The sequence below is a fragment of the Pleurodeles waltl genome, chromosome 7 (genome assembly GCF_031143425.1).
Source record: "Pleurodeles waltl isolate 20211129_DDA chromosome 7, aPleWal1.hap1.20221129, whole genome shotgun sequence".
Taxonomy (NCBI): Eukaryota; Metazoa; Chordata; class Amphibia; order Caudata; family Salamandridae; genus Pleurodeles; species Pleurodeles waltl.
In genome coordinates, this window is record NC_090446.1 from 1,485,974,850 (window position 1) to 1,485,998,824 (window position 23,975).

Below are 23,975 nucleotides of genomic sequence, written 5' to 3' on the forward strand. Positions count from 1 at the left end.
TGGTTTTTTGTTACAGATCCTCCCAGGACCCCAAAAATAAATGCTGAAGATGTCACCACACCAGGTATTAATCTGGTCGTCACCACACCAGGTATTATTCTGATCGTTGTGTTATAGACATTTTCACAAGTGTCAGTCATCCTCATCAGCCAGAACATTAACGTGAAGACATAAATAATATTTGCGGTACCCTGTTCGAGTTTACATCAAAATGTAAGGTTCTGTCTTTTGGCTACAGTATACTGAACTATGGCCTCCAATACTTGGTTGGAAGCCCCTGGGGTGTGGGCTAACCTCATATCATTCAGAAAGTTGTTAAGAAAATTACCAGAAATAGGTACTTGAAAAACGATTAGCAGTGGCAAAGCTAGCTGGGAAGCCAGGCTGGTGGGTGCCCCCTCTTACTTACCCTTAAGGTCCCCCAAGTTCCAAGGTCTATTTATTTTAATACATTTACTGAAGCCAATGATGCACCGATGCAGCTCGAAGGCAAGACGTACTATGAGGCCAATATGTTGTCAATCACTGTGCACATGAATGCAGCACTGGACTTTCCTTTAGGATCCACACTATGAAAATAGAACCCTGTCGAGGACAAGGAGGGGGTGAAATGGGCTCAATCAGGATTAGAGCAGAGACAGACAGCTTCATAAGAAAGGAAAAGTCCATTTGGATTGCAGCTTTAGGGTGGTTGTGGTGTGCTTGCATGCATGTATAAATGTCAGCGTATGTTCTGTATCTGAAAAAGATAGAGAGTACATGTATGTGTGCATACCTTTCTGTATACTGTGGCCCAGGTTTATGGGGATTTGAGGCAGGGCAACGCAGCAAGTCACCTTAGGCTGCCCTGCAACAAAGTGAAAGGGCAGGAATGCACCGTATGGGTGGCAAATGACACATTCCTGTCCTTTTTTCCGAGCGCTGGCAGAGTTTCGTCAGCCTATCGCCAATGCAGGCACCCTTGCACCATAGTGCAAGAGTGCCTGTGTTGCATGCAGGACACAACACAATCCTGAGAGGCTTTTTCCTCTCTCTCTGTGCTGCAGAATGCGCCCACATGTTTTCATGTGAACACCCATGCAACACCCATGGAACGTTTCCCTGGGACAGAGTAATGTAACACAGCGATTTGCACTTCAATGCTTTACTTGAGATTTATGAAGCAACTCAGGGCCATGTAAGGTGGCCTCGTTTGGCTTCATAAATTTCATTTTGTGCTTGCACCGCTCTTGAACCACATTGGGTGGTGCAAGAGCAATGCAACTAGGCTCGTAAATATGTCCCTCGGTGACTAGCACCCCCCTTTGGTAGTAGGAGCACTGGTGCACCAGCATTGAGAACCACATCAAGGGTCAGAGCACTCCTACTACTTGCACTAGCACTCACATCCAGGTTTAGAGCACCCTTAGCGCAAAGAGCACTATTGCACTGTAACTGAGCACCCGCATACATATTTGGAGCAAACATTCTACTGGGAGCACTAGTGCACCACCACTGAGTACCTACATCCATGTTTAGAGTACTCTTACTACTACGAGCACAAGTGCACTGGATGACTTATTTTGGTTAAACAGTGGGCCTCTAGATAGTAATACATTTTAATTTCTGACATGGTTTAATGGAGGAATATTCATGGTTATACAAAAAGCTAGTGCCAGCGGGAAGTATGTTGTTCAGGCAACAAATAACAAATGGATTGAATAAATGCCTTAAATAACCAAATCCACTGGCCACCGAACAGGGTTGCATTCCATTCCAGTCCATTGCTTTTCCCCAATGTGCCACTCTAGCCAGAGACACATCTTATGCAAATGAGTATCGATCCTGCTCCAATACGAACATTCCAGCGGGACTGCCAGGTCAGGTACCCCCCACATGGAAAACAAGCATTTGCAATGCAACAGGTCTCGCATTTCCTTGAGTTGGAGACATTGGCTTTTTTGACACATGAATAGGTAAACCCTGCCTCAGAATTTCATCTTTTCTTGTCATATTATTCCAGTGGCCCTGCATATAATTAAAGCACTTCTATTTACCTTCTTCCTCTATCAGCAAAAATGAAAATGGTGCCATTTAGCATCCTAATTTAAATCTGCCACGCTAGTTCCAGTAAAATACCACTTTCACCACCCCACCATCAGAGTTGCTGGCTGGCTAACACAATTCCCCCAAAAAGAGACACAAGATAGCCACAGAGGAGATATCAACTAGAAGGGTCACCTAAACATATCAAGAGTTCCATAGGATATAATGGACTCGTAATACGGCTGGTGGTAAATCCGTCACTTTTCCGTCACTTTTGGGACGGATTAACACCTCCTCCAAAGTTGTAATAACCCCCAAAATGTAGTGCTTTATTTATGTAAATTTAAAGTTGCTTAAGAAGACCAGAAACTCTCCCCCACCAGCCCTTGTCTTTTGTGCGAATGACCACAATTTAAACTCACAATCTACTAACAAAGTACACTGACAGGGTAGTTTCTTACTCACATCTTACTGTTAATTTCTACGAGTCCTCAGTAAAGGTATGACACATTCCACAAGTGTCTGAATACAATACAATGTTGGTTTAGGACTTCCGATACCAGCTCTGGATCCTGTGAAACATTCATTAGACAGCTAGTTTAGCAACTTTAAATTACAAAATAACATGGCTAGATTGGAACGAGGTTATTGCATGGAAGCAGCCCGGAAGATAGGGAGCGGGATAAGAAGTGGAACCAGTTTTTGGGACGCTATTACAGTGTGGCAGTGGGATCAGTATTTGGAAGCAGGGTTAGAGAGTGCACCAGGGTCAAGGGATGGCATCAGGTTTCATTCATACATGGTGGGATAGGTAAGATGGTCTGAGCAGGGCAGTAAAAAGGCCTATACAAGTCCCCAATCATTTAGTGGTGTAGAAAAGCTGTTGAAAATATAGACACCCAGTGAACAGTAGACAGTTTTGCTAAAAGTAGCAGAAATCCCGATGGAAGCATTTAGAAGTTGCCCTCTGAATCTGACACAACACCAACACTCTTCCCAACAGGACTCAGCAAATCCCCGCTGTCAGCCACGCATAAATGACCCATAACGTCTGGCGTTAGAGGCCAACTATTTGGGACCATATGTAGCTTGATAGGTGCTGCCTCTGGCATAACTCCGTTATTATATGGATTCACTGACTTTTCTTGCCCATCTCTGAGATAATGCTGCCAATGGCATACTGGTGGCATGGATGTAACTTAATACTGGCATAATGATGGTAATGGCTGGTATGTTAGAGAGTCATGGCATGACAGTGACTACTACCTTGCATAGTTTGGGATGTTTTGGGTGTCCCTGTGATGACTGATCCTACAGTGATAAATATTGTGGAAAGAGGATGCAATAGTGATGAATTTTCTTGTAAGGAGGAATCATGCTTTACCAATATATCAACCTAGGGATGAGAGCAGGAGGACCACGAGGCTACTCAAGCTCTTCTTCCTATCATTTTGGACAAGAGCCATGGTGGGGGCTCCAATCAAAGAGATTTTGATGCCCGGATAATGGGCAAAGTCAGGTACTTGACAGGGGCTTGAGTGATGGGCTCCAAGCCACATAGGTTCAAGGCCACTTCTCATAGATGTGGCCGGAGAGTGTTTTATTATACAACAGTGACAGCCGGGAGGTCAGAGACAGTTAATGAAACCTTCTATTATTTTGTGACTGGGAAGGCGAGGGAGTTGGGGGATCTGCCAGTCGGAGCCTGATGGGCCTGCAACTGAGGCTGTCACCTTTTAACTCGCACAAGGAGGCTTTGTTATAACTCACAAACAGCTTTACTCTGTGTTGTGGCCTCTTGCTATCTTATACATTCTCCCCACTACTTTAATGTTCCCTGCTTCTCTGTCAGTGAGAGAGGTCATTGTATGGTTGGAATGTTGGCAGTGTTTGTGCTTGGATGAGTGGACAGTTAGAGTGAGAAGGGCTGAGTGGCAGGATGCCGCTCCTGGTGGGGCCTTATCTGTAACCTACAACTAAACTAATAAACCTACCTCTTTTATAACCCATAAGTAACCATCATTCATTGCAACACTCAGCTTCTTCACCTCATGCTACTATTAAAGAAGGGGATCTGCATAATTTTGTGCAAGGTTTACACAAAAGGCCTCTCTGTGTGAAATATGTCAAAGTTCCTCTTAAGGTTGTTAGTCCTCATGATACCTCCACTGGGCACTGGAATTGAGATGAGGTCTACTCAGGGCAGCAGTTTTGACTCCAGAATAGCCAGCTTACCTGGATATCTCTTGTGGGCTTAATATTTTAGTTGGAGACCTAAATTATAGAAAATTGGACCCAATGCTCTCTACATTCTCTGGGTTAATTTCATTACTGAATGAGGAAATAGCTCAGTAAATATAAATGAAAAAATTAGTTGGCTAAAATATATCACTTTCTTTATGTTTGCAGGTTGGTCTGTAAAAGAAGAAAAGGTCTCAAATAAAACTGTAATGGCAGGGCAAAGTCTCAGCATACACTGCTTAGTGGACAGCTCTCCGCTTGCCAGCCTCACCTGGACAAAAGAAGGCGAAACAAAACTAGAAAAAGCAGACATTCGAATTCTAACCCTGAAGCTCTCAAATGTAACATTCAAGAACGGAGGACAGTACTGGTGCGTTGCAAAGAACAAACATGGCGTGGCAAACTCTTCCATATTCATCAGCGTGCAGGGTGAGTATATGGTCCTCTGGAAGCATGTTTGAGATGGGAACAAATGATTAAATGGACACATTTATGGCTATGGCAATCTTTTCTGGCAACCCACACTGAACAACTCCTCCACGGATGCCCTCACTACCACCCTCCAACAGTGTCCCTCATCTCTCCATGGCTCCTCTCTCACATACATTTCATTTGCGGTTTTATAGCGCTACTCATACCTGTATAGAGCGTCAGAGCACTTTACATCACACACTCATAATACAGAGACAATTAATCATACGTGTGTAAATCAGTTTATAGAAAATGTTACATGAAACAATGAGGATTACAAGTTGTAGGACTCACATGTCATTCACACTAATTAGCAGCATATTTTAAGTGTTTGGTCAGGAGATGCACAAAATCCCAGGATTTACAATGCACCACAGTGGTTGACTTTACTAATGAGAATGCTTTTCAACCCAAATGAACTCTTTTTAGCAACATTAGGGTAAAGAAAGGTTCGGAAAAAAGCATAACGTTCTAACCTATGCCGTACAGTTTGAATGCAGCTCCTTGATGACAATACCTAGGTTGCTATGCTATAGTAGGACTGTAACTTATGAACTGAAAACAACAAAAGGATCTCTTTGACAATAACCCTCTGAGCTTTCTATATAAAGTATAGTTCTGTGATGGTCTAGATGCCATAGATATGGCACATTCCTGTACTTCCCTTTGATGCAGGGCAGCAAGGTGACTTGCTGCGCTGCCCTGCACCAAAATCTCATAAATCTGGTACTTAATCTCTGAAGTGGAAGTAAAAATTCTTCAGTGGGGCAAGGTAACAAGCTGCAGCTGAGGTGGGGTCCACAATGGTTTACAACTGTTGGATGAGGTCCCAGTGAAGCTGTTGACTTTTGGCAGAAAAGCTCAGAGAGGGAGAAATTTGAATTCCTCTCCCCAGAGAAGGTTCCTTGCTGGCTGAACAGTTTTGGCACCTTCTCCAGGTAAATATTTCTATGCTCTGACTTAGTCCCTATCCAGAGTTTGCATTCTTCCAGCAGGGCAAGAAGTCACCTCTTGGTTACAATTGACTGTGCATCCAGTGCTTCAGGGCTCTTTACATATCACAGACAGTAGATTCAGTCCTCTTCTGATTCTTTCACAAGTCCAGTAGTATTCTGAAGAGGGCATTGTGGATACTGCACTGAGCCCTGGCCCCAGCTTGTTGTTATCGACAAGTCCTGACTACTGCCTATGCAATGGGGTAAACATTACACAGGCTTAAAAATGGCCACTTTTGCAGTATCACCCATGTGCCCAAATGTGAATAATCTCACAATGCCCCCTCTACCCAAAACCAAGAAGGAAGAATCATTCTTCCAGTGTGGAGCTCCTCTGCTAACCACTGAGGAGTAGTCATGGAAATAAGATGCCCCTTCTCTTTGGTCACTGTAACCAGGTTCTCTAGGGCACTTCCATTCCCCTGGGATTGGTGCCTGCCTTACTGGCAAAACAAAGGAAGAGGCCTGCCCAGGTGATAGCTACATCTAAACGTGTGTGAGGCCTCTTTTGAGTTAGTCACGTTCCTGCATTCAGGCCATGGGCCCCCTTGTCAAGGGAGCAACAACACCTCCCACGCTCAAGGCTTTTGTTCTTGCTTAAGGAGCAGTTTTCACATCTAATCAACAGACTATTCAGATGTCAGATGACAGTTGGACCTCATGTAAATGGGCCTCCAGAGGATTTAGGCAGATAAAAGGGAACTTTTTTCTCTAATAGTTATTAGAAATTGAATTTCACCATTAAATTGGGTTTTGAATAACTAATAAAACAAGTCTTTGAATTAGATTTCTAGCTGGTCCCTAACCGGAGATGGCATTGTTAAATGGAATATTGTAATTAGATGCTTTCCTATGGAGCAGCAGGCCTTGCAACAGAGAAAATAGGAGTTGAAGTTTGTTCACTGCACAGACATGTATAACATTAAAACTTCACATGCCCTACTTTTGAATGCCATACACCCTGCCCTGCCTTATGTTGGACATCAGTAGATGTTAGGTAGCCTCTGGTTTCTGGGGAACCTACAAGGTGGATGGTAGGGACAAAGGAGAGAGATGATGCTGTGATGTGCAGGCTACAGCAGAAGCAGTAGTGAGTCACTCAGAGCAAGCACAAGGAAGGAGGAGTTTTAGTCTTGGAAGGGCGGAAAAGCTTTAGGAGTCAAACGAGGAACCAGTAGGATTGGGTGAAAGTGGTGTCATTTATATGGCACTCGGGTCACTATCTACTTACCCATTGTGGTGTGCTGTTAAATAATAATGATAATAACATATAACAATATCTCAACAGGCACCAATCAAAAGAAACTAACAACAATTAGGTGTTCTTACACAGATGCTCCCTTGATTTTAGAGGTATTCACATTTTCCCTGTGAATGTAATTGGCTGATATTATGTGTACTTCCCTGAGAGTGCACTCCTGATTTTGACCGTTTGATCTAAATAAAATTTGGAATTGTATGGTCATTGTCACCGTATTGGATTGGGAATAATAACTACCTTGGTTTAACTAGGGATTGGGGCCGTCATGTTCTCCAATGTGAACCATTGTATGCATTGCGCTACTTTGGAAACCCTTGCGCCACATTATGCCTGCGCCAGGCACAATGTATGTAAGGGGGGCGTTCCCCCTTTCGGGGAGGTCAAAAAAATGGCACAAAGAAATATAAGAAATTTTCTTGCGTCATTTTTATCAGCTCTTTTAATGCCTGCTCAGAGCAGGCGTTAAAAGGGGGCACACTATTATTTATAATGGGCCGATGTACTCTGCAGGAGTAGCACCAATATTTTGGCGCTACACCTGCACATCAATAGCATGAAAAGAAATGACGCTATTGCCCCTTACCCTGCGTCATGGTGTGCCATACATACAGCGCACAATTGGTGGAGGTAGGAGGGCTCTAAGGGGTGCAATGAAAGTAGTGCTGCACTGAGTGCAACTCCACTTTCCTTACATCTGCCCCTTGCAATCGTGTCTTTGTTTAATTGATGAGTTGTGACAGCACCTGCTAATGCTTGATTTTAGGAGTCTGGATAATTGAGAAAAATCTGGTATTCCTGCTGCTTTGAAAGTTGGGAACTTGTACACTTCATATGTGTCAGGAATTGCAAAAAAACATTTACATTTGTATGTTTTGTTATTTATAATTTAGGTTTATGTTTTACAGTAACTAAGAACAAGCCGTGGGCTATTAAAGTTCACTGGATATCAAATGGATCCTGTCCACTGTATATGATTGTGCTATGCAAAATGTCTAAAAGAAAAAAGTGAAAAATATTCATGTATGGATACTGTGGTCATGCTAAATAAATGTTGTGATCACAAGCTAATAATTTATTGTGGTGCCAAAATATCTTCAGACAATGCACATTTCTAAAACTGCCAAAATAACTTCAGATAAGGTACATTTCTAAAACTGGAATTCTCAAAATTGTAATTTAAAATCTGACATTGCCATTAAACAATTTTTTTATTACAATTTCATAGATACCAAACATGAAAAGCTTATCTTTCCTCAATCAAAAGTCAGCATTTTCTAAATGTAATAAGGCAACCCAATGCTATCCCATGGGACAGCTAGGTCTCATGATAGTGAAAAAACAAATCTAAATGTTAAGTGTTTTTCACTAGCAGGACATGTAAAACTTAATTGCACATGCCAACCCCTTTGATTACAATGCACCCAGCTCTATGGACTACCTATGGCTTACCGTAGGGATCACATATATGCAGAAAAGTGGGAGTTTAAGGCTTGACAAGGGGTTATATTTCCAAGTTGATTTCTCAGTTTTAAACAACATTCAGGCAGGTGCAATGGCAGACTTGGGACATGTTTTCAGGGAATACTTAAATGAGTGCCATAATATGTGCTGCAGGCATACTAGTAGCAACTAGTATAAACCAATTTAACCATGTTTAGGGGAGTGAGCACAAGCACTGTAGCATGGGGCAGCAGTGGTAAACTGCACAGAGTTCTAAGGCCAACAAAAATGATCTTCAGCAAATAAATGGAGGTAAGTAGACAAACAGGTAAATTACACACCAAAGATAAGCTATGCTCAGCCCCCTGGGTCAGGCTTATCCCCAGAGGTCATGTGTAAAGCTTTTGTACAACACATGTACACCTGTGACGCAATAAATGCACCACAAAAAGAGACTCCACACAGGATTTAATAAAAAATTGGTTTCTATTGAACATATATCCCAAGACCAAAAATATTATAGGACATAAATATTGTGCATATTGTGTATGGACTAACATAATATTCATCATACTGATAAAGCAAGAACTGAACTGGTATACATTATGCAACACCTTAATACTAATCATAAATACAGTGCAAATTAGGCAACTACTGAAGCAGGATTTGTGATCCTAGACATTAGAGGAGCCAGAATGACATGCATGCTAAAAACATTGCCCATTATATATGAGCAGCCCTTACTTTGCAACATCAGGTGTGAATTTCAAATAATTTTCATGCAACATCCTTACTGTGGGTGTACCCGTTATCCTGGGCAAAATAAGACATAAACAGCAGATATAAGAGAGAAGCACCTGTGGGCCATTTTTCTGTGGCACAGCAGTTTCCTCCATTACTGGATGTGACCCTTGGTATCCTCTATGGGAAATGGAGCAACATGTACCACTAACTGTGCAGAACACAGTTATGTGAAGCAGTCACTACTAGGTTCTGACCTTGGCCACCAGAATGCCTGATCTTTTGTGCGTGCAGCCCCAGGACAGGGCACGCCACACCTCGGGCCGGGGAATACTTGGCAAGAAAGGTACCTCAGTCAGAGAAAAGCTGGAAACCCTTGCTACCTTCAGACATGCAGCCCAGCCACAAAAGACCTTGCGGGTCAATGTGCTTCTCTTTGGAATGCTGCCAGCTAGGTCTGGCGGGCAGTGACTCCCCAGAGTGTGAATCGGGTCCTGGCATAGGCTGGTTGTCACTACTAGGATATGTAAAACAAAAAATACATGTCCTACTGTTTATATACACAGGATTTAGCCGATAGGGCTATCCAGGGCGTGCCTTAGGGGGGACTTAGGTGTAGTAAAAATGAAGTCTAAGCTTGGCAAATAGTTTGAAATACCAAGTCAATGTGGCAGTAAACTATGCAAGCAGGCCCCGCAGTGGCAGGCCTGAGACAGGTTTGAAAGGCAACTGCTGTGGGTGGCACAATTAGTGCTGCAGGCCTACTAGTACCATTTGATTTACAGGCCCTGGGTACATGGTATACCACCTTACAGGGAATTAGAAGTAAATTAATATGCCAAACAGGTGTAAGCCAAACATACCATGTTTTAGAGGAGAGAGCATATGCATTTTAACACTAGTTAGGATTGGTATTTAGAGTCCTAAATCAGCAAAAAGATCAGAACAATAGGAGGAGAAAGACAAAAGGTTTGGGGATAACCCTGCAAAAACAGCCATTTCCAACAACTACCCTAAAGCTGGCATGTCTAAAACACAGTGTGGGGACATTTTTAAAGGATTGTTAGGGCAAGTTTTGTGCTGACTTGAGAGGTTTTCTACAGTGTGTAATTTGAAAAAAAATGTGTCTAAGCCCTTGTCAGGAGGCCCCTGCAGCTTGCAACATACTTTGCCCCTGACAGTGCTACCAATGCCAATATCAACACATTTACAAACCTTGACTCTTGTGTTAAGATACAGACTATTCCAGGCTTCCAAATCTATAAGACAGGGTTGCACAGTGGATAATAGCAATATTAATGTGTACTTAATAAAAACAAAAACTACTGTGCTCATCCCTAAAGTGGACAGACAGCAGCACCATTTGGCAAACTGACACAAGCCAAGGAAACCACTGGCCTAAATTAGGCACTGGTTTTATAAGCCACTTTTATTTTGAGTAATTTGGAGGCCAATAATGCAGTCCTCCAGGCTGTCAAGAAATGTGTACCAAGGCAGTGGGATATCACATTTCAAATTGACAGTGCTTAGTAGTGCCTAAGATAAACTCACTAAAAGGCACAATGAGGTTGGATACATAAAGTGTGAACAAAGTCACTGAAATACTGCAATTTTAACTTTTGTAGGACTGCTTAAAAACACATAAGCCATGTAATTAGAAAATACATTTTGAAATCAACTCATAAATAATTTACTTTAGGTATAAACTTGTAAAACTATTACAAAATACAGTAGTTCCCCACTAATTCCAAATTTTGGCCCAGAATTTCACTCAAAGCTTTCATCAAGGTGCAAGGATGCCTGTGCTGGAGGAAGGATTGTTTTTGTGCAGGAATGGATGCTTCCTACACACAAACAACCTTTAGAGATTTTTTCTCTTTCTATGAGTGATGCATAATGCAGCACATATGGAAATGGGAAACCAATGAGGAGTAACACACATATTTCTCCTTGTTACTCCTCCCCTGGGAAGGCGTAGCATTTTGATGCACCCCCAGGTCTACTATTACTTGTAAATCTGGAAATGTGCCAAAATCCGTGGCCAAATGCATAGGAACACCCGCACACCACCCATGGAACCACTCACTGCCTTGCGTTACTACACATTCAATAAGCCATGTTGCGTGGCTTGCTAAATGCCATTCAGGTCTTTGCATTACCCTTGCGTCCTCTTGCGTGTCGGCATAACCATGGTCAATAAGCCTGTAAATGTTTACGTATAAAGTGAAAGACTGGCCATCGATTGGTTGCCAGGGTGTAACTTATCCATAAGGAATACTGAGGGCTGACAACATTCAATATTTGAGTTAAAGGATGAGGAAGGCAAGATAGGAAGCGTTAACAATATTCCATGGGATAAACATAACAGTCAATGCAAGCACTTGTTAGTGGAAGCTCTAGAGTGGAATAAGCAGGCTGAAGGCTTGATTTAGAGTTGAGTTGTAAGGCAAAAAAAAATTTTATTTATGGAGGAAGCAGTGAAATGTGAAGAGAAACGATTGGTAGTATTTTACCCACCAGATGAATGCACTATGGAGGAATCTTCAAAGGATTTAGAACCTCCTTCAGGATTCTGAGGATTTTCCAATAAGACTGAACAACGAGTCAGGTCCTTTAGTATTTAACACAATTAAAAAAACGTCCATGCAGAACTTGATTTGTTTTTAAGAAATCGTGAGGGAGAAACATAGGGCTGTATTACAGAAGCATCCAAAAGGCACAGTAGGAAATTGCACCATTGGACCTTTCTCTGTTATAGAAGGGGATGAGAGTGCTTGTGCTCTGATCGAGCAAGTACACATTCACAATGTGGCATTCCATCATGAGAGGATGCTTTCATCTTTTGACAGTCGTATTATTGACATGGGCGCTGGGGCAAGTAGGCTGTTGGGAAGTGCACCGACTGTACACAACATAGAAAGTGCACAGTTAGTTCAACCCCAGGTCACCTTTGAGTGGGAGTGCTGGAGCCCTGATGACATCCAGGAGTGTCATGGCCACTGGGTATGATAACACAGATCACCATGATGTGGGAATTGCCCTTCCCCTCTGTTTAAACGCTGCCAATCTGCACCTGCAGAGGCATGCAGAGGAAAAGTTAGAAGCAAAGACAAGTTTTTGCCATGCAATTACAGATCTACCTAAGAAAGCGTAGAGATCTCTCTCAATTCTTTCTCCCTTTAATACTATCTCTTATACCATCCTTCTGACACCTGATCATGCTAGTGTATTCCCTTGTTATTCTATTAGATTTCGAACTATGTTGCCATGATTTAAGCCAACCTCACTCACCCTATTTCAGTTTTAGGAAGAAGACCCTTGTTTGTGTCATGCTTAACATTAAAGAGGATGCTGGCTTTGTGGGTGCAATGCACTGGAAATAGCATGTATATAGGAACATGGACTAAATAGATATCTTTCTTTCTCTTTTCAGAAATGGAATCTCCAAACCTGCCCCTTGTGTCCCTCATTGGGGGAGTAATTGCGGGTGCTGTTGTCCTGGTTGGCGTGTGCTTGTTGGCATTGCTGATGTGTGGCACTGTCAGAAGGTAAGATCCACTTTTTCCAATTTGGTCAAAAGGTTTTCCCAAATCCACATGTATATTCCATAATCTTGTGAGTAAATCAGTGAAACTGAGAACCGTCCTTTCCCAATGGACAGTTTCCAATCTCTGTCTGGGACAATTATGTAGGACTCTCCTATTTCAAAGTGTTGTGTGTGTACATACTTTCATTACGTGTATTCAATCCCTCTTTCACCCACACGCGATCCTATGGAAGTCCTCATACTAGTGAAAACCCAAACCCTCATGTGCGTTCATGCCCCAGTGTCCTTAGCCAGGCACTATCACACAAGCATGAATGTGCATCCAGCGCTTATGCATGTTCCTATGAACTGTCACACATGTGAATTTACACACTCTTTCTTCTGTAGTGCCGCATGAGCTTACAAACCCCCATGGTTGTACAAAGTTTGCTTACTAGTCTGCCAACAAACTCTCAAGAATTTGCATTTTTATTATGAAATTCCATAGACATGTATATATATATATATATATATATATATATATATATATATATATATATATATATATATATATATATCTTCTTGTGAATATGCAATCATGCTACATATCCTTACAAACATGCGTTCATGTTTATTTAATCTGCTTCACATGCTTAAAAACGTATATGCATGAGCATTAAACATCCATATATGTGCATTCAAATTACTGAATGTGTAATAAAATCGTCATGCATGTATCTGCCGAAACATCATTTATTGTACACTAAGCAACCCATTTTCAGACCTCAGGTAATTTTTCATCTAAAGAGACATAGATTAAAACATTCATTACATCCAGTTGTGCCAGGCGTTTGTCTTTGAAGAGGCTTTCTCAAGGCTTCAAATAACATATAAAAAGGAAATATCAAGTAAATCCACCATTCCAATTCTTTTTTAATTTTTTTGAGACACTGATGTATCACATTGAGAAAGACAATTAGTAATCATTCATGTAGAATGAACTCAAATTAATCTAAGCTAATAAGCAACTTGGGGAGTGGACAGATTCATGTTCAGTTTTTTTATTTCTTCATAGTTCCTTATCAATGGATAGGGTCAAACTAAACGTAATCCTCTAACAGTACAACTCAATGTTATATTATATAGGCCCTCATTACAACATTGGCGGTAAAAGCCACTTACCGCCGTGCAGAAGAGCGCCAACACTCCGCTGCGGCCGCGGAATTCCGCCACAGCTATTATGACCCACATTTCGGAATCCGCCAAAATTCAGACACCCACACAAGTCCGCCACACCAAAGGTCAGTGATAAACTGGCGAAAACAAATCATCCACCGTGACGCCAACAGAAAAACGCCCACACTATCACGACACACAAATCCACGCGGCGGTCTTTCAACTGCGGTATTCCATTGGCGGTACACACCGCTGCGCTCAAATTACACACACTCTTACAAAACACAGCCACATTGGACAATTTGAAATAAACACACCTGATACACATACACACTCCACTCCCACACACACAATACAATATAAAACACACACCCACATAACCCACAAACCCCTATGACAAAAAACTCCTAAAGAAGGCCAGAGAGAGACAGCACCAGCAAGAACAACAGCATCCACAGGCACACACCACCATCACCCACAGAACTTCCACGCACCTAACACAACACACCACTACAGATCAGCACACTTATCACCACACACTCCACCCCACACATCACCTACACCACCCCATGGCACGGCAAAGACACCCCACGTTCTCAGAGGAGGAGCTCAGGGTCTTGGTGAGGAAATCATCCTGATAGAGCCACAGCTATGCGGATCACAGGTGCAGCACACCTCAATTGCAAGGAAGATGGAGCTATGGCGAAGAATAATGGACAGGGTCAACGCAGTGGGACAGCACCCAAGAAATCGGGAGGACATCAGGAAGAGGTGGAACGACCTACGGGGGAAGGTGTGTTCCGTGGTTTCAAGACACCACCTGGCGGTTCAGCGGACTGGCGGCGGACCCCCACCTCCTCCCCCACAACTAACAACATGAGAGGAGCAGGTCTTGTTGATTCTGCATCCTGAGGGCCTCACAGGAGTAGGTGGAGGAATGGACTCTGGTAAGACAAATCTTAACTATTACATTCCCCACCCTACCTGCATGCCATCACATACCCTCACCCTCACCCCCAGCACTCAAACTCCTCACATATGTCCCAACATCATAAACCACACATCCTAACACCAAGCCCTGCATGCAACAACAAAGCATAGACACCCATCACTAAAACATGTCCACTGCACATACCCATACATCCCCCTAAACCATCATCACACAAGGTCCCACACAGGAATGCAAACACTGGAGTACACGGTCACCCACCCATTGCACACCATGCCACACAAAGATGTAATAACCATCCTTTTATACCCCTGCAGGACCCCTACCCAACGTCACTGGACAGGAGGGTCCACAAATGTCCACACCACCAACAGAAGAGGCCCACAGTGATGACAGCAGCTCTGTCCAACTGGATCTAGATGACCAGCCCGGCCCATCGGGGACCTCGGGACAGTCGGTTCCCCTCACCCAGTCACAGGCCACCACAGACCTTCCCCACTCTGGAAACACCAGCACAGCACCCACCCACCGGGCCCATACCTCTGTCTACAGGACACGTAAATCAGCAGTGTGTCCACCACTACAGGGAACCCAGGCTATCCCACCACCCCAACAACAGGGACCTGGGGGCAGTGGGCACACGGTCCAGGGGACAGAGGCCCAGGAACACAGGGGAACTGGGTGGGCTGCTGTGCGACAGGGGGCGGACAGGCCAAGGGAACCCACTCTCCACGAGGCCCTCTCCTTCATCATGGGAGCCTACCGCCACTCCCAGGAGACGATGGCAACGGTACGGGCCAAGTTTCAGGAGACCCAGCACCTGCAGGAGGAACAGTAGTTGGGCTTCATGGAGGAACTCAGAACCATCAGCTCCACCCTGGGCACCATTGTAGGGGTGCTGAAGGAACTTGTGAACACCAGGAGGGACGCTGTGGCACAACAAGGGGCCCCTGACACTAGCCTGGACGATGAACTTCCCACCACCTCCGCCGGCGCTAGTGGACAGGACGCCCCGCCACAGGACCACCACACCAGCACCCCACCCCCTGCAGAGGGAGTACCACCCCGCAAACGGTCCCTGAGATCCAGGAACAAGATAGAGCATGATGCCAAGACCCCCGCAAAGAAATGAGACCACCCTGATTGTCATCCTACTGTCCCACTTTGTCACCCTGTCCATACTTAAACTGCCCCAGCTCTACTTCCTATGCCCATATGGGCAATGCACCTTTGACACCAATAGACTGGACTCTGCAATGGAAATTCCTCCACCATCACCCCTCACCATTTCACTACCCCCTCCAATATTGAGCACTTAAATAAACACACTTAAAGCACAAAACAATCTGGAGTCTGTCTGTGATTTCGAAATAGTGTATTAGCAATTACAGTGACAAAATGCTCTTTCAATTGTAATGTCAACATACCTATGTCACACAGCTCTAGTCCATGATGAATCTAAGCAGATGTCACACAGTGGGACCCACATCTGTGAAATCGTAAGGAAAAGTGACAACTCAGTGACCATACACTGGGTGAAAACGACAGACAGAAGAGAGGTAGCAGTGTTAAAGTACATGTAGTAGGCAGGTCTGTACTCTTACCTGTGTCTCACTGGAAATATTGCTGGATCACTGAGTCCCTGTTGTCCATGTCTTCTTCCTCTGCTTCCTCGTCTTCACTGTCCACAGGCTCCACAGCTGCCACAACACCGCCATCTGGGCCATCCTCCTGCAGAAAAGGCACCTGTTGACGCAAAGCCAAGTTGTGAAGCTTACAGCAGGCCATGATGATCTGGCACACCTTCTTTGGTGAGTAGAATAGGGATCCACCTGTCATATGGAGGCACCAGGACCTGGCCTTCAGGAGGCCGAAGGTCCGCTCGATCACCCTCCTCGTTCGCCCATGGGCCTCATTGTGGCGTTCCTCTGCCCTTGTCCTGGGATTCCTCACTGGGGTCAGTAGCCATGACAGGTTGGGGTAACCAGAGTCACCTGCAAATAGCGAGGGACAACTATTAGACACACACTAACCTGGAGGGATATCCCCAGACCCAGACAACCATTCCCACTGTCTCGCTCCCAGGTGCTCACCTAATAGCCACACACGGTGCCTCTGGAGTTGACCCATCACATAAGGGATGATGCTATTCCGCAGGATGTAGGCGTCATGCACTGAGCCGGGGAACATGGCATTCACATGGGAGATGAACTGCTCTGCCAAACATACCATCTGTACATTCACCGAATTATAACTCTTCCGGTTTCTGTACACCTGTTCACTCCTGTGGGGGGGGACCAAAGCCACATGTGTCCCATCAATGGCACCTATGATGTTGGGGATGTGTCCCAGGGCATAGAAATCACCTTTCCCTGTAGGCAAATCCTCCACCTGAGGAAAAACGATGTAGCTCCGCATGTGTTTCAGAAGGGCAGACAACGCTCTGGACAATACTTTGGAAAAAATAGGCTGGGACATCCCAGATGCAATGGCCACTGTTGTTTGAAAAGACCCACTTGCAAGGAAATGGAGCACTGACACCACCTGCACTTGAGGAGGGATTCCTGTGGGATGGCGGATAGCTGACATCAGGTCTGGCTCCAACTGGGTACACATTTCCTGGATTGTGGCACGGTCAAGCCTGTATGTGATAATCACATGTCGCTCCTCCATTGTCGACAGGTCCACCAACGGTCAGTACACCGGAGGATGCCACCATCTCCTCACATGTCCCAGCGGACGGTGCCTATGAAGGACAACCGTGAGCACAGAGTCAAACAATTTAGAGGTACGTACCCATAGTTTACACAGAACGCCATTCATACACAAAAGGTGGCATGTATGTGTGTTGAGTCTAGGCCTAGGTATGTGTGACGCAGTTGAAAATGAAGCCATGTGGGCCCATGAAATGGCAGCTGTCTGACCTCTAAAGTGGGACAATGGGATCTGAGGTAACTGCGCTGGTGTTGTACACCGTCGCGGTAGGCGGTCGAAGAACGCGACGCAATGCTGCATTGGTTAACATTGAACCCTATGGGTCCCAGGAGCCAACGACGATGTACGCCGGCGGTGACGGTACGCACCGCCGCGGACGTGACCGCCATTTTCTATCTGTTCAATCACTCGATACCTGATCTTCGACAGGAGAGGACGTACACTGCAAGTGCTGTTGTGACCTCGGTCTAGAAGAGACAATGGCTCGAATGTCTGGGGAAAGGGCCCCTGCCTTCACACTGGAGGAGTTGGAGAAACTTGTGGATGGGGTCCTCTACTCTACGGTCCTCCAGACAAACAGGTAAGTACACAGGGAGAATGTTGTATGGGCTATGCCTGTGTGGAGAGGGCTGGATGTAAGAAGGAAGGGGGGAGAGTGCTGCGTGCATGAAAGACGGTGAATGCATGTGCCACATGGCAAGGGTAGGGATGGAGGCCAATCAGTTTGACGGTGCAGTTGGTAATTACTTACTCTTCCCCCAGTACATTTCATGTAGGTCAGCGCCCACCAGAAAAAACATATTTGGCGTGCCATCGCCAAGGACGTCCGGATCCTGAGGGTCTACCACAGACGGAGCACCCACTGCCGGAAAAGATGGGAGGACATTCGCTGCTGGAGCAAGAAGACGGCAGAGGCTCAGCTGGGGATGGCCTCCCAACGTGGGAGGGGTGCCCGTCGCACCATGACCCCCCTGATGTTCAGGATCCTGGCGGTGGCCTACCTGGAGTTGGATGGGCGCTTGAGGGCATCACAGCAGCCACAAGTGGGTGAGTACACTCTCATAATGCTGACTTTGCGCGCAGTGGAAAGTCTGGGTGGGGGAGGTGGGCTGTGGGTTTCCCTAGGCCAGGGTGAGTTCCGTAGGCAAGGCCCCTCCGTAAGGCAGGCCATGTGGCACCCCATCCCACCTCTGTAGAGTGCCAAGTACACCTAGTCAGGCTCCTGTGTCATCTATGTGTGCAGATGTCGTCCATAGCCTTGTAGGCCATTTCCCAGGAATTGAACAGTGGAGCCCAAGAGCGCGGTGTAGTGCAGGGGGCTTCTGTGTCTGTCGTGTCCGCCAACGGTAGCAGTAATGCATGCACTCAACATGTCTTTCTTCTGTCGCACCCCCCCCCCCTTTTTGTGGTCTCCCTGTTCTTGTGTGCATTAGCATCATCAGGCGGAGGAGCAGTGGCACCGGAGCACCAGGGGGCTGCATCCCACATGGCCATGGGGGGCCACACTACGGACTCGGACTTCACCAGTGGGACGGCGGGCGAGGGGAGCTCCACGGTGGGGACAGGAGCTGAGACAAGTGACACGGACTCGTCCTCTGATGGGTGCTCCCTTGTGGTGGTGGCAACATCTCGGCCACCCCCATCTACAGGTACAGCCGTCACCCCCCTTCCAGCACCGCCCTCCCAGCAGCCCCTCAGCCTTCGCCCCGTGCCCGCTCACCCGGGAGGGTGGGCATCACCTTTGCCCTAGGCACCTCAGGCCCTGCCCCAGTCACCCCTGCTGCCCTCAGTGAGGAGGCCATTGACCTCCTCAGGTCCCTCACTGTTGGGCAGTCCACCATTTTGAATGCCATCCAGGGTGTAGAACGGCAGTTGCAACAGACAAATGCATTCCTGCAGGGCATTCATTCTGGTCCGGCGGCCCTTCAGCGAGCTTTTCAGACTCTGGCCTCAGCACTGATGGCAGCCATTGTCCCTGTGTCTAGCCTCCCCCCTCCAACTTCCTCCACCCCGACCCAATCCCCTCTACCTCAGCCTATCCCAAGCACACCTACAGACCAGCATGCACACACCTCAACACACAAGGGAAGCTCAGGCAAACATAAGCACCACACATCCCACAGGCACTCACGCAAGCATCACACACATGCAGACACACCAACATCCACTGCCTCCACTGTGTCCCCCTCCTCCTTGTCTCCCTCCTCCCTCCCAGTCTCGTCTACACTCACACCTGCGTGCATTACCTATACAGCCACTACGTCCCTCTCCAGCACACCCACCCACCCACCACCACACCCCGCTCACATGCAGTCACCACCCCCACTACCATTCACACGTCCCCTGTGTCCTCTCCCAGTGTGTCTGTGATGCCCCCTCCCAAGATACGCAAACGCAGGCACACACCCACCCAACAGCCATCCGCCACACGACAGCCTCCAGCGCATGCACTTTCACCCAAAGTCAGCAAACGTACACCTCCTACAACCACCACCTCTTCCTCCACTCCCAAACCCCCTCCAGCTACCCGTCCCAGTGTGTCCCAAAAACTTTTCCTGTCCAACCTAGACCTCTTTCCTACACCTCCCCCACCCCATCTGTCTCATAGGTCCTGAACTAGCACCTTAGCCACAACATCTCCGGGACCAGTGGTGCCTGTAGTCACCGGAATCTGGAGTGCACCGACCACCAGGGCAGCCAGTGTGGCACGGAGCCACAGCACAGACAGTCCCCCGCCTGTGAAGCATCAGAAGTTGGCCAGTGCCCAGCAGGAGATGGGGAAGACTCCAGCCACCAAAGCCGCTCCCAGGGGTCCCGGTGGGAGTGTGGAGTCAGCTGTGACACCTTCCAAGGTGGGGAAGGGCCACAAGAAACCCGGCAAGTCTGGGAAGAGCAGCACGGCAGAGAAGACCGCCATCATTCCCGCTGCCCAGGAGACCACCTCCAGCAAAAGCCCAGCTGCCCAGGACAGGACCGCCAGCACAAGCACAGCTGCCCAGGAGGGGCCTGCCAGCACCAGCCCACCTGCCCAGGAGGCCACTGCCAGCACAAGTCCCGATGGGCCATGAAGGACCGCCAGCAAAAGCCCCGCCATGAGGGACCGCCAGCAGCTCAGTCCCTGCAATGGAGACCGCCGTCTCAAGCACCGCTGAATAGGGCACTGCCATCTCAAGCACCGCTGAACAGGGCACAGCGATCTCAAGCACCGCTGAACAGGGCACCGCCGTCTCAAGCACCGCTGAACGGGGCAACACCGTCTCAAGCACCGCTGAACAGAAGCACCGCTGAACAGGGCACCGCCATCTCAAGCACCGCTGACCAGGGCACCGCCGCCTCAAGCACCGCTGAACAGGGCACCGCTGTCTCAAGCACCGCTGGCCCATGAGCGGCAAGGGCACTGACGCAACTGAGTCCGTCACGGGGTGAATGATGCACTCTGGGCACAAAGCCCCCTCCAGAACCAGTGGAGACTGTCCCTAGCAGGATCAAGCACTCTCGGCACAAAGCCCCCTCCAGAACCAGTGGAGACTGTCATCCACTACCTCTGTCCTTAGCAGGATGAATCACTCTGGGCACCATGCCCCCTCCAGAACCATTGGAGACTGCCATCCACTACCTCTGTCCTTAGCAGGATGAAGCACTCTGGGCACAAAGCCCCCTCCAGAACCAGTGGAGACTGTCATCCACTTGAGAGACTGTGGCTTTGCACTCCCCAGGATATGGCAGTGGGCAAACCACCCACTGTAGACACTTGAGAGACTGTGGCTTTGCACTCCCCAGGATGGAACAGTGGGCAACCCACCCACTATAGAGACTTGTGAGACTGTGGCTTTGCACTCCCAAGGATTGATCAGTGGCCAACCCACCCACTGTAGAGACTTGAGAGACTGTGGCTTTGCACTCCCCAGGATTGAACAGTGGGCAACCCACCCACTGTAGAGACTTGTGAGACTGTGGCTTTGCACTCCCCAAGATGGAACAGTGGGCATGTGGCCCCCTTGTGGATTTGGCATTGTGCACTCAAGCGGTTGAGGTGCCCCCCCTTTCCCTCCCCCTGAGGTGCCTGTTTAGTTGCTCTCTGATGCCCCTGCAGTGTTCTCTCCGTCATGGTCGGGGATCTTATGTGGGCCTCGCCCATACCATTTGGTCCCAGTGTTCCACGGACTTTCTTAGAGCACTACCTGGACTACTATGCTTGGTATCTATTTTGTAGATGGTATTTCTGCCTACTTGCTTTTAATATATTGCAATGGTTACACTAATTTTCTATTGTCTTTGCATTCTTCCGGGGGGTTTAGTGGGTGTAACTGTGATGTATTGATATGCATTAGTGTGTGTGTTGTAGTGGGTGAGGGTGGGGGTGTTGCGTGTGTATGTCCCTGTTTTTTCCCTCCACCCTCCCCTGTGTCGTAGGTGCAGTACTCACCGTCGTCTTCGCCGCCGGCGTTCGTGCTCCTGGTAGAGGAGCAGGAAGACTATTGCAGGTAGAATTTGGAGTTCCGGATCCATGGCGTCCTCGTTCTTCGTGAGTGTGTAGAGGTGAGCGTTTTTCCTTCGGGATTCCTGTTTCCGCTGTGTTTTTATCCGCGGTGAATCCGCCCCAGAAAAGGTGGCGGATTGGCCTGTCATAATAGTGTGGGCGGTACATTGTCTCTCGCCTGTCTGTTGGCGGTGACCGCCACGCTGTTTGTTTGTACCGCTGTGGAGGTCGGAGTGTTAAAGTGGCTGTCTTTGTTGGCGGTTTCCGCCACGGTTGTAATTGCAATTTTTTAACCGCCAGCCTGTTGGCGGTCTTACCGCCGCTTTAACACCGACCGCCAGGGTTGTAATGACCACCATAGTCCTTATGAGGACTATTGAAATGATACAAGTATATATGGAGCCTCCCACATATAGTTACTAAGCGTGTTGAATGTAAATGTGTTAAAAGCTTCACTTGGTTTACATTTTAATCAGTCATTATATGTAGATATTCAAAAGGCACATTATTGAAGCAGTTAACAAATAAAAGGTAACATTTCATTAAACGAAAGAATAGAAAACCATGCATATCTGTTTCACATGCTGAATTAACATAATGACAAAAATATAACTAATCACTTTTGTTGGAAGTATGTACGACAAATATTTAGACTGATATGGCAGCCATGGTGTAATCCCTATTAGTGAGGCACTGACATAGAGCCCAACACATGACATTTAACAGAAATGTATACAAAGGTCAAAATAATGGTTGCTGGTGATCAACACATGTCTTTTAAATCAGTCTATTATTAGAAATGGGGTTTTTGGTTGGCAGTTAGGTTGCCCTCTGTCCAAGCAAGAACCCTCACTCTAGTCAGGGTAAGTCACACACAATCCAAAATCAGCCTGTGCTCACCCTCCGGTAGCTTGGCACGAGCAGTCAGGCTTAACTTAGAAGGCAATGTGTAAAGCATTTGTGCAATAAATCATACAACACCATAGTATAACACCACAAAAATACACCACACAGTGTTTAGAAAAATATAGAATATTTATCTGGGTACTTGTAGGTCAAAACGATCAAAGTTGCAATACGAATTTGTGAAGATATCACTGAAAAGTGATATTAAGTGTCTTTAAGTCTTTTTAAAAAGCAATAAAGTGTCTTTCAAGCACAGAGTACCTGGTTTCTGGTGGGAAATCTCCTCAGAGGGCCACAGGAGAAGAGATGCGTGGAAAAAGGGGTGTGTGCGTCGATTTCTCCTCAGCACACACAGACTTGCGTCGTTCTTTTCCACGCGGGGAAGTCGGGCGTCGTTTTCCGGCGCGCAGACAGTCTCTTTTTGTGGATCGCGGGGATTACCAGATGTCCCGGGTCTGTGCGTGGATTCTCCTGCTTGTTTTCCGGCTGCGCGTCGTTCTGCGGGGCTGCGCGTCGAAGTTTCGATCTCACGGTAGGCGTCGCGTCGATTTCTCCTTGGAAGTCGGGCGGCGTTGTCCTTGCGAGGCCGTGCGTCGAAATTTTGGTCTCACGGCAGGCGTCGCGTCGATTTCTCCTTGGAAGTCGGGCGGCGTTGTCCTTGCGAGGCCGTGCGTCAAAGTTTCGCACTCACGGTAGGCGTCGCGTCGATTTCTCCTTGGAAGTCGGGCGGCTTTGTCCTTGCGAGGTTGTGCGTCGAAGTCTCGATCGTCCCGAGGGCGTCGCGTTGATCAGTGTCGGTGTGCGGCGTTTTTCTCGCCGCGAAACAAGCTGTGCGTCGAAATTTTTCGGCGCACGGAGCGTCCACGTGAAAGGCAGAAGTCTTTTTGGTCCTGAGACTTCAAGGAACAGGAGGCAAGCTCTATCCAAGCCCTTGGAGAGCACTTTCACAGCCAGACCAGAGTTCAGCAAGGCAGCAGGGCAACAGCAAGACAGCAGTCCTTTGGAGAAAGCAGACAGGTGAGTCCTTTGAGCAGCCAGGCAGTTCTTCT

General features: G+C 46.9%; 1 protein-coding gene across 1 annotated transcript in view; it reads left to right on the forward strand.

Annotated features, from left to right (window-relative positions):
- LOC138246551 (sialic acid-binding Ig-like lectin 13) overlaps positions 1-23,975 on the forward strand; it is a 286,183-nt gene that overhangs the window by 230,999 nt on the left and 31,209 nt on the right. Inside the window, exons 7-9 of the mRNA XM_069201221.1 lie at positions 17-91; positions 4,435-4,695; positions 12,608-12,722. Of these exons, the coding sequence (XP_069057322.1) occupies positions 17-91; positions 4,435-4,695; positions 12,608-12,722 (451 nt within the window). The remainder of the gene's footprint in view (positions 1-16; positions 92-4,434; positions 4,696-12,607; positions 12,723-23,975) is intronic.